Here is a 12,488-nt window from a genome sequence, read left to right on the forward strand (position 1 = left end):
AAAATCTGCAAGGACCATCATTAGATTTAGTGATTAAACTTGGCTCATAAGCAGATGTTACATTTCGGCTCTTCTTAATAGCAGTTTTTCCTTACACATTTCAGAAGGATCACTTGAGTGAATTAATAGCTATAGCACAGAGCTATACATCAAAATATGCTTTTGATTATCAGCAACTAATGCACATTTATGAACATTAAGCGTTCAAAAGAGCATCTAAAATGTTGCTGCTAGTCATTAAGTCAACATCAGCAACCCCCACAGGAAAATTCTATTAGTTTACCATGATATAGAACACTGTTCATAGAACCTGGGGTTTGTACTTTGAGCACAAACAGTTTTCAGAAGAGAAAAGGCCATGTTGCACTGGAACATAAATTACACATTTTAACATGTGTAGCTTCAAGGGTGAGGAGGCTTCTCTCAGAACACATTGCTAGAAAATGTAACTCAGTCTTTTTTAATATCTTTTTTTTGGTAATGATTCCATTCCACCTGGAAACATGTAAACGCGCATACCACCATTCAGAGTCAACCAATACCCTGTATAGTACTTATCCAGATTTTTGATGGACACTTCTTCCCCTTTCCAACAATGCTTATACTTCCTTCCATTCCCCTCCCAGCTGGCTACCTGGCTTGTAGTGTCAAAGAGTAAAATAAAATTCTATTTCTGTTATTTAAACAGCTCTCAAGTGTCCATATGCACTGGAATGACCTTCAGTTTTATTCGAAGTAGATATTACTTCCCCATCTTATGGTCTATTCACCTCATGTTTTCTGAAAAGCAAGTGAACTGTCCCTTTCAAGGCTATCTAATCTTGCCATTTCTGAGCCTTGAATAACACATACCTTTATGCCTTGTGACAAAGCATTTCAAACCCACCCCCTTTGACTTCTCCCCATTTCCCAAAGCTGACGGCCAACTGGTTTAAGTTGACATCATTACCTTCACAGCACCACAGTGATTCAACATACGCTGCCATGACTTTGAGCACCCAGTTTATGACACAGTGTTAAAAGGCTGAATTTCATTTATACAGCAACTTTTTCATGTGTTTTGTGTCTGCCAGCCTAGTCCTACCAATAAAAATGTGGTTGGAAAGCTGGGGATCTCTGTGAGAAAAATCTCCAAGCAGTCATCCCAGAACACAGTAGATATCATCATAAGAACATGCTAAGCCGTATATGCAAGAACACAGAACTGATTCCTGAGCCAGAGACAAATATATAAACCATAATAAAAAGAAAAAATAATTAATTAATTACAGGTATACGGCTAGTACCTATAACACAAGGCTACTTAAAAGTATATGTCAAATTCAGGCAGATAGTTCAGTTTAGTTTGTTGGATGAAACATTGATAGCCATGACATTATTAGCCATACTTTAAAAGCATATTGTCAGAAATCAGAGTTGCAACCAAGAAGCAGATAAGCAGCTGCTTAGAAGCATCTGTGTAACATACACGAAGTGTCTAAAGCATTCAAACCCTGCAAGCCAAGCATTACAGATGGAGATCACAATAAAAACGTGAAGCCAAATCCACTAGAGATCAGGTCTTTGCTAAATAACAGATGAAAGCCATAGCATTTAGTATTCCCATTTGCTGTAAAAATCAAAATGTTTCCCATTTTTCTTAGTGCAGCATGCAGCGCCCACAAGGAGCAGAAGATTATAGTAAGTTCCTCCATAAATGTGTATAGTAGTGTAAACTGAATGGTATGCTTAAAATATATGAGGCATTTCTATGGTTACTTTCTCCTGGAGGGCATTTATTTAAGTACTTCTTGTAGTTAATATTCAAAACTTGGCTGCCACCTGGTATCACATTGTCATCTAATACTGCTGAGAACATTAAAAAATACCTTCTACTTAATTTCTTTAAAAGAGTATTTAAGTGAGGGTTAACAAAATGGCCCATGTATCTTGGAAGCAGTAATTCACATTATAAACAGAGCTGCAGAAGTAAGTGCACCTTGTCTCGGTCAGGCTAAGATCATCACAGCCACATGGAAAGCCGCACTGCAAGCAAGGCCAGTAAACAAGCAGCCGTGAGATGTGACACCCTAACCTGAGAAAAGATTTACTGAACTATGTTTTGTTTAAAGCTTCATTTTCAAACTCTCAGCTCTGAATTGAAACTACTACACTATTGGTGCTTTAATTGTGAAAGTAAACAGCCTTGTAGCTTTCCAAAAATGTAGGCAAGTACATGATGTGCTATGTTGCTCTATGTATGTACATAAAACAGAACAACTGAATTCTGTTTTACATACGAAAACAAGCAACAGTTTAGAAGCCATACAAAAACTGGAGACTGAATTCCCATCAAAACTAACTTCCCTCAAGCTCCTCTGGGAGCCTACCAATTACTTAACATTTAATGAAATATTTTAATAACTGTAAAGAGTAATCTCAGCTTCTCTGAAATTGCTTAAGAAAATTAATGCTGCAGCAGTCTCTGAATGCAGCTCTCATATGTGCTGTATTAATTTATAAATTAACTTATAAATCCCTAATTTATAAATTGCCATTTATCAAATGATTGAATATTATTGTCTTTGCACATGCTCAATTACTACTAAACTACATGCTGAAAAAAATTAATTAGAAGAAGCCATGTTTGCATCATGTATATTTTTCAGATTCGGAGAAAAAGAAAATCAGAAACAACGAATGAAGTTCATTCTTGACATAACTGGTGTGGACAAATTGTGCAATTTTAGTTGAACCTTTGTTCTACGATTCCCATAGCAACCTTAATTCTGCTTGCCTGAGTGTCTGGAATCCAGGATGACTCAACCTTTGCATGAATACAAAACCAAATGCAGAGAACAAGGTGTAGTTCAGGAAGGTGCAATTTATATATACTCTTAGCAACGTCAAAGATACTGCAAAGGCAGGGCAAAGACTCAGAGAACACAAGCCTATTAAACTCGTATTTATATGATTTAATAACTATTGGTTTATAGTATTAGAATAATTTACATTCTCTCATCCCTAAATTGAGATAGGTAATGCTACTTACTGAATAATTTTTATAAGCACATGCACATTTAATACTTAGGAAGGTACCAGACTGACACGCCCAGAGATCTTAAGCATCCCATTTATCCCCTGAGGAGACATGTTTTTATTAATCTTTGCAGTACTAACTTAAGGTAGAACAAACAGACACAGGAGATGAGACTTCTAAAGTCGAGCCAAATAGCTTCCAAAGACACGCCACAGAAGATACCAGATAATTTCATCTGTTCCTATATGTTCTAATTTGCTTCTTGTCTACAAGGATACGGATAGCAGCCAATCCCACTAACACTGCTGAACAGCCAGAAGAAGGTTTCTGCATGTTTGCACTGGTACTCTCATATTTTACAAGGAACACACATTTCCAGAACTGGCACCAATACAAATTCAGAAGAAAGTGCAATAACATCTGCAGCTGCCCCTTCTAGCCCTAATGTTAGGTTTGAAATTAGTTTATACTGTTACAGGTTTAATGCCCCTAAACCAGTTATAATGGCTCCTGTTAAACCTCAGCAAAGAGCAACCCTTTCAATAACAGACAGCTCAGCTGTCACTAAGCTGTTAAATGTACCTGTGACACAAACTTACATTATAGTACTTCTCAATTCAAATAGTGTTTCTTAAGCATTTCTAAGCATGGTTAAACAGCTGCAGTATAACTTACATGAACATGTTCTATGCCAAATAAATATCAACAGCTGAATCAAGACTTACGGTCTCACGCACTTTCTATTGACTCCAGTGCACACAGAACTGACTCAAAGGTTTTCTGCTATTTTTTATTCACTATCACTAGATAAGAAGTAATCATTGCTTTTGGCAAAACAGCCATGGTTTTGGTTTGGGTTTTTTGCAAACACTTTTTCATTATCTGTTTTAGACTAGAGACATCAGTCCCTATTTTCCACACCCTGTTAATTAAAATGAAAATTTGTGATAATGAGTTTGTAGACTAACAGAGGTGTAATACATACAATACAAAGTACAGATGTAGAGGTATTAAGATGTAACTTATTAAGTAACAAATTATTTTCTGACCAGCACCCCCCTACAGCTATGATGTGATGCACTTGACTGAAGATGATCAAAATGATGACCCTGTGGGGAGTAGGAGGAAGATATTTTAAATACAAGCCGGAAAAAAAAAAAAAAAAAAATCTAAAACTAACAAAGATTTCTCCTCTGTGGTTTTACTCTTCTCCTTCCAAAACTGCCACTCATGGAGCCACCATATTATTTGATCAAATGGACAGAAAACAAGACACTTAGATTTCAAAAGTGAAATGCTATAAACACATTCTGTAGTATCTATAAACTACTAGGATGAAACTACCCTGAACAGTCCAACTGAGATCTCTACCAGGTATTACAATACTAGTTTTGAAGTGCAGGAAGACTCCAGTTTAGAGTCAACCACAAACTCCTACAAAGAAAGCATCACGAAGCTAATTTTATACTAAAATACAACTAGAAGGAAAAACAGACATGGTTTTAGGTAATTAGCGTTAAATCTGCCTAGCAAAAGTGCAGCAGCACAGACTTCAGCGGTGCTATAGCAGCCACAGTCTGTGGTTATCTGGCCTCTCTCTGTTAACAGCACCTACATTACTAGGCCAGAAAAACTGAAGTTAGCATAGTCTACCAGTCCACACCTTTGAATTGGGTGAGCATGATGACAGCATTTCCATCTTCTAAAAGCAAACATTTGATTTATTAGTCATGCAGTCCCAAAGGTCATCTTTGTCACAGTTACCTCTCATCTTCCCCAACACCACAAAATCAAGACGAGAACTGCCAGTGAAGGCAACAGATCTAATACATAGATGGCACTTCTTCCTACTTACACAGAAGTTTATCAAATTAATCAAAATCATATACTCATTTTCAAAGACACTTCAGTTATTAGCAGGATTTTTTTTAATGTTCTTGCTGCATACTTCCAACTGTTGATGCATGTTCAAAGGTCCAAGTCAAACATTTTTTTACATGCACATTTACTTATCACATAACCTCAATGCTATACCAAACATCAAGAACTACACCACCCTCTTTGCTGGAACCAGCACTAGACTGCTTCTCTTCTTATTCATTGACTTTTTTATGTCTACACTTCCAAAGAAATAAAAGGGAGGGGAAAAAAGAAATAAAAAGCAGAAGTTGACTTTTTCAAAGCTTCTGAGAAGTAAAATATGGCATGAAACAAAAATTCATTTGGTTTTCCCCTAGTACCAGATTAAACACTGATCACAAAGTTTTATCATCAACACAGATCTTAGTTTACGTCTGTGTGTTCACAGACATGAAAGTCCTACAAATCCAAATGTCTCTGTGAGTGGTTTAAATACTGTATCTGCTTTCCCCACTTACAACACTACCCGTGCAGTGCTATAATTCTGTAACAGAACACAGTTCTCCAAAGACAACAGCATTGCTTTCCTCTATCAATTACTAGTCACAGTTCCTAATCTTGCTACACAAAGACGAACAACATGAAGATATTCACTTCTTACTAGAAAATTTCCAAAGTGTTTTAGAAGCATCTCTTTCTCCTAGTACCCCCCTAAAACTGGACAAGCATGGCCCCACAAAATTGCAGGCAAAACCTCACCCAATGAAGCCCAAGGTGCAAGTCCTAGCTTTTCCTAGACTTCAAGGGAAGAAGCAAAAAACTACCAGCTATTTGCATAATTCCTGCAGGAATCAAAAGGTAAACTACATTTACATATGGCAAAGGACATGCAAGAAGCAACAGGACTGTCATCTTACCAAAAGAGTCCTTTTCAAATTCCGGAACTGCCCACTGGCACATAAAATGGATGTCACACTGGTGGAGGCCCCATGTAACCTGGATCCCACTGCACCAGCTGTTCAGAAACACACGCTGATATCTAGTCCACTGTAGAGTATCACAAGTTGTAACAAACACCACATTTCAAAGGGATCAGAAATTCCTCTATGAACTTTTCAAAATTATGGAAAAACTTATTTCTCCAGACTTCTTTTGGACAACCCCATTTCATTTCTCTAAACTTCTGTAAATAAGTTACTATAAAACGTGCATGTATTGTAATTCTGGCTTCTTTTTCAACAATAGTAACATTGGTAGAAGTCACACAATAAAACAGTCAGCCATTCTCAGCCAAAATAAACACCATTGCAAGATGAAGTGTGCTGCTATTGCTTAGTTCACTGTGGCAGGTAAAACTTAATATGAAATGTGATGTGGCCATTTGGCTTTATGTTCTAGTAAAGATTAACCGCCCATAGAAAAGAATCCTGCAAGTATAAGCCTTACCACAAATTGCTAAGAGGACAATAATATGCATAGGTTTAAAAAAAAAAAAAAAAACCCACTCAATTTCAAGACCACATAGGCTTAGGTTACCATAAAATCACTTACTGAAAGATCAATCGAAACATCCCTTATAATGATAAGTTATGGCCCAAATAAAGAGGTAGAATCTTGAATAATTCTGCATAAAATGCAACTCACACATATCAGCTCTCTCAAATTAATGTAAGGTGAATTTTAGTTTTCATATAATGTCCCATAAATCAGTATGGACTGGACTATCAACATCAAGTTAATATAAGCAAAAAACTGATCTAACAGAACAATATTGTTTTAAACAAATGTATTATGTTACAATGAAAAGTAATGCTCCTGAGCTTCTTTTCAATTCAATGCTACACAAAAGTAGCTTGATATTAAAAGGAAACTTTTTATAGCAGTCCAAAGCTCCATATTCACACTCACTTTTAACTCAGTAAACTTTAGAAAAAAGGTACAATTCTGATTTCACAATACTTATTACACGTGTCATTCTGGAGATCTATGCAGTTGTTTTTACTGCTTTTACAAAATTTTGGACATCAGCTTGGTTCAAAATAGACTTCTTTGCTCTAATTTGTCTTACGCTAAAATTCTCCATGTTGTCTTAAATAAATAAATCAACCAGAACAAACAACAGAAGGAAACAATGTATTGTTTATTCTTACTACTAGAGGAAAACAGGAGAAAAATAACAACCAAGTGTTATAATAAATCACTGTATTACATCAAATATAAGAGTACATTTTGTCCTGTTTGCAGTATGGGGATAGACTTTATTGTTTGCAAATAATATGGCCAAATCAAGAAACACTGCTCCAAAACTGAGTAGTAATTTCAAGTTCAGTTCTTCCCAGGGATATTGCCCAAGTTAGTGAAGACTGTATGTCCAAATGAAGGATGCTCCTTTTACAGCATTCCTATTTTCATAGATCTCATATATAGCATTGTAGTATTACCATAATATTGTTTTAAGCTTAAAAAAAATACATACTTTCCAGAAGCTGAGGCCAACAGGATGAGGTTAACAAGGCCAAGCGCCGAGTCCTGCACCTGAGACACAAAACCCCCATGCAGTGCTACAGGCTTGGGGAAGAGTGGCTGAAAAGCTGCCTGGCGCAGAAAGACCTGGAGGTGTTGGTCAACAGTGGCTGAACATGAGCAAGCTGTGCGCCCAGGTGGCCAAGAAGGCCAATAGCATCTTGGCTTGTATCAGAAATGGTGTGGCCAGCAGAACTAAGGAAGTGATTCTACCTCTGTACTCAGCACTGGTGAGGCTGCACCTTGAACACCATGTTCAGTGTTTTGGGCCCCTCATTACAAGAAAGACATCTAGGTCCTGGAGTGCATCCACAGAAGAGCAACAAAGCTGGTGAGGGGGTTGGAGAACAAGTCTTACAAGGAGTGGCTGAGGGAACGGGAGTTGTTTAGCCTGGTGAAGAGGAGTCTGAGGGCCTTATCAGTCTCTGCAACTACCAAAAAGGTTGTAGAGAAGTGAGCGTTGGTCTCTCCTCCCAAGTGATAGGACAAGAATGAATGGCTTTAAGCTGCATCAGGGGAAGTTTAGATTGGACATTAGGAAAATTTCTTCACAGAAGGGGTTATCAAGCATTGGAACAAGCGGACCAGGGTGGTTGCTGAGTCACCATCCCTGGAGGTATTCAAATGATAGGCAGATGAAGTGCTTGTGGATATGATTTAGCAATGGACAGGTACAGCTGGAGCTGATGATCTCAAAGGTTTTTTCCAGCCTAATGATTCTATAATAATCATTGAAGGTTAAAAGAAATATGTTCAACATCTGAGATTTTTTTTATTGCAGCCCTCTAGGTTGTTCTCAAGGGATTTGGTGCTGCAGCTGAGGTATCCCTCACATCAAACATAGCAAAATAGTTATCTTCCATGATTACTGATCAAAGTCGTGTAATATTTACCTTTTTGGAATGACATCACATCACAATACACAGCAAACGAATGAATCTGCAACCTCCAGGCCTTTTCTGCAGGGATGATACCCAGCCACCCATTCTCTGCTTTACCATAGACTAGTATTATTTCTTTCTTCCCAACGGAAGTTCTTTGCATCTGTTGACTTTTTCCCTTCCCAACTTAGCACGATAAGCACATATACTAATTCCCTCTTTTAAACTCCTTTCAACCCTACACAGACTTATTTGACAAACCTGCAACAGCTATTACTGTTTATTTTATTAATAGGTTTTAGGTGCACTCTGAATTCAACCTATAAGAGCAAATACATTTAATATGGTAGAAGCAACGTGGGGAAGATGACTGGCAAGCAAAGACAAGATAATCTCATGTAAAACAAACAGATGTGTGTTTTCTGTAATGTAATGAAAACATGGGTGACATTCAGACTGCTCTTCAGAGCAAGGAATGACTGTTCTTAATACAACAGAGGATATATGGGAAGCTTTCACTTTTAATGTTACTAGAATATAAACAACCATTCTTCATCAGGATGTGCAATTGCAAGCACAGACTAAGAATTTATTCAAATTCTTAATATAAGGGGCCTCCATTTATAAAATGCTTAGGGAGCATAAACTTTAGAGTAGAATCTTGAGATTGCAACTTGAAAGACCAGGATAAGTATTTTAAACCTATGTGATAAAAGAATGCTTTAAAGCAGCTAAGCTGCCAACAGTTTCTTGAGTAGAAGGGAAGGTAGGGGGACCTACAAAGGCACTATGAGAAAACAACTAGAAATTCAGACAAAGCAAAAATAACACGGGATGAAAAGAAGATGAAAGTGAGTTCTGTGAAAGTCTGCCATACTATATAAGCTTAAAATTCTGTACTATTTTCATCGTCTGGAAGACAGATTTGGATCGGTATTCCAGTTATACTTTTTAAACACTGTTAAACACGCTTTGGAAGAAATATACTTTTGTGTTTGCTTTTCATGTATTTAATACAGAAAAAATATTCCTTCCATCACAAGCCAGTAACAGAAACTTGACAACAAAGTTAAGGCCATAGCCATGTAGAAACAAACTGCTGAGTGTGTGAAGCTGTGCCTTCTTTCATATTCATTCATCAGACTTTTTCAAGTTGGTTTTTTTCTAGTCAACCTACTTCCACTTTTAAGCATGTGTGCACGCTAATTTGTACATCAGCATAAAAAAGGCTGCATACACCAGATTTTAAGCTGAATCAGAACTGAAGACCACCTTTTGCTCAGCAAGGGGATCAGAACAAAGCACTCAAACATAAAGTAGGAAACAAATTGAATTGTTAATTTCTCAGACTTAATTGTTTATTCTAAAGGAAATAAGCATTTAGATGTTAGAGCAAAACAGCAAATTTTTATCTCTTACCTCTCTGACTTCATGGAGTTGACCAGAACGCTGGCTCTTTGCTCTTCGAGCAGCTGCAGGTGATTTGTGATGTGTAATGGTTACAACACTTTGATTCATATGCTTCTGGCCACTAGGAGATGCAGAATTAACTGCCCCAGGCGTCAGCAGAGATGATCTTCTACTTCGCGAAGATGAAATGTTCTAGAAACAAGCAATGGGATGTTGGTATTAGCAATCTTTACACAAGTAAATAATTTACAATTCAGGCTATAAATGTGTGCGGTTCTATTTTCCTCACAAACCTAAGTTTCGAGGGTAATTGTCCTCAGGACTGATTTACTCCTTCTGAACCATCTGCTCAGCAGGGATCCTCTTGGAAACATTGTGGCTATCGCTTTTGTTTCTTGGATTGTCTGAAAGTGGCATTGTGAAGAAAAAAATCTTCACTATTATCATGCTGAATTCTCCATACTTTTTAGGAAAGATTAGGAAGGATTTTGCAGACAGAGGAATAACAATGCCAACACAAGTATTTTTTATTAAGCCAGTAACCTATAATTCACCAAACTGGCCTGAACAGCAAGAAAGAAAAAAAATCCTTTCACTTGATGAACTTCTGAACGAACATAGTGGTTTTCAATATTAGAGGAGCTGCAATTTTGACAAGACCAGTCCACACACCAATTAAACATTAACATTTAAAACAAAACATGGCTTAAAGAGTCAACACATTTTGGAGTAAGTTTGGGATAAACCATAAAAACAAAAAAGGCCAGAAATAGATCTCTGAAAGTGCAATATAAAAGAGATTTTCCCTTCTATTTGAACTGCTGATTGCATGCCTAAGGTTAATACAGAATAATTCTTACCTCATGAAACACAAACCACTTCAGAGAGTAACATTTAGCAGCACTTGAAGCAAGTAAGGTAAATAAACAGACCTGTGGGTAAAACACTATTTCACCTCTCCTACAAACCCTGCACAAGTAAAGATGGCAGCCTTCAACATCACCAAGACAGCTACCATCAGCATGGGGCACTACTCGAGTCTGACAGCACGTGCACTTGGGTATAGTCTCTCTTCTTAGCCCTCACAGGTCAAACTTTGCAATTTAGTGGTAATTCCATTAAAATACTTTAAATCCAAGAGGGAAAGGTTCCAACTGGCACTGGAATTGAAGTCGGGCAACACGTTACCACTACACTGACTGTAAATGACCCTGCAGATTATCGGGCACAGCCAAGAAGGAAGAGTAAAATAAGCTACAAGATCCCTCTGCCACCCCCATACAAAACCAGACTTCAGACTTCTTGAATCACTTGAAGGTTACAAAAATGGCTTATTACATTCCCAGCATAAAAAGAGCTGCTATATTCATAGAAATAAGCATTTTTCCATTGGTCCAGAGCTACATTTACAAATACCAAGATTGATGATCTGACTTTGGTTTTGCAACTAAGAGATACTTTATTTCCATGACTAGTATCATTATAATAAAAGGCATCTGTAGAATCAGATATTCAAAAACTATCCATCCTTGCTGATAGTTCACAATTGCATTAATACTGGATTTGACTTTCAGGAAAAAAAAAAGCACGAAGGATGGAATTTGTCAGAAGGGCACAGAAGGTTGCCAGGTTTTAATTTGTCTTCCATTTGAAAGAGCATTGCTCAGATATAACTGCCATTAAAATAAGAGCCAAAGGAAAAGGTATTTGGAAGAAGGAAGGGGATGAGGGAAACCGAGTATGACTGAATTTCCTTTTTTAAACAGGAGTTTCACAGAAAAAGACAACTTCTGAGAATCACTGACATTTTAGTACCGTGCGATCGCAGTATTAAAAATATGTGACTGCTACCTTAGAATCACAGAATCATAGAATAGTTTGGGTTGGAAGGGACCTTAAAGATCATTTAGTTCCAACTTCCCTGCCATGGGCAGGGACACTTCCCACCAGACCAGGCTGCTCAAGGCCCCATCCAATCTGTCCATGAACACCTCCAGGAATGGGGCATCCACAACTTCCCTGGGCAACCTGTGCCAGCGCCTCACCACCCTCATGGTGAAGTGAAACATATATAGCTAAGCTGATCCTAAAACTCAGATAAATAGCAGCAATGTTAAAACAGTGAGTTTTGCCTGGAAGAATACAACATCTTTGAAGTTTTGTTACATTTTTATTTTCTTTGGGGGGTGAGGAGAAAGCTACAGATCTGCAAATAACAAAAGAAACCAAATTATATTGAAAAATCCACACAGTTTCTGTTTAAATACAGAATCATGAATATTCTAGGAGAATTAGGAGTCAACTTTGAGAAAAAAAAACAGCTGCCAAAATAAACTCAGATAAGAGATATGTTCATAAATTGAAATGCATGTATATTCTAAGTTAATATCTATATCACTGATGTTATTTGGCAATTCAATGCTATTTTTTCTCAAGACAGTGAACTGTCTTCAGCTGACCTGTCGATCACAACAGACACCTTAACTACAGCTTACACCTTGCATTTTCTCTCATCGTGTCACCCTAATGTGATACACGTTTCATCAAATCCCACTTAAGCTTGGGAGTCATAAATTTGATAGTGAACTATTAGTACAAAAGCTTTACCACAAGTAAGTAACAACCACATTCCCAACAAACCAGTATGTCCATCATTTTAGGAGTCTCTCAATCCAGATTGGATTTTTTTCCTGCAAGATTTGCCGTAGTTCATATCAGAACTGACTGGGCTACATCAACTACACTCCTGACTGTGGCTTGAGGCAGTCTGTGGGACCACAGTGCATTTAAGATAG

The 12,488-nt window shown here is 37.5% G+C and overlaps 1 protein-coding gene across 2 annotated transcripts in view; it reads right to left on the reverse strand.

Moving 5' to 3' along the window:
- OSBPL10 (oxysterol binding protein like 10) overlaps window positions 1–12,488 on the reverse strand; it is a 116,653-nt gene that overhangs the window by 61,036 nt on the left and 43,129 nt on the right. For both annotated transcript variants that reach the window (XM_054060294.1, XM_054060295.1), the window contains exon 4: window positions 9,703–9,885. In XM_054060294.1, the coding sequence (XP_053916269.1) occupies window positions 9,703–9,885 (183 nt within the window). The remainder of the gene's footprint in view (window positions 1–9,702; window positions 9,886–12,488) is intronic.

This window comes from Cuculus canorus, chromosome 2 (assembly GCF_017976375.1).
Source record: "Cuculus canorus isolate bCucCan1 chromosome 2, bCucCan1.pri, whole genome shotgun sequence".
NCBI classification, from domain to species: domain Eukaryota; kingdom Metazoa; phylum Chordata; class Aves; order Cuculiformes; family Cuculidae; genus Cuculus; species Cuculus canorus.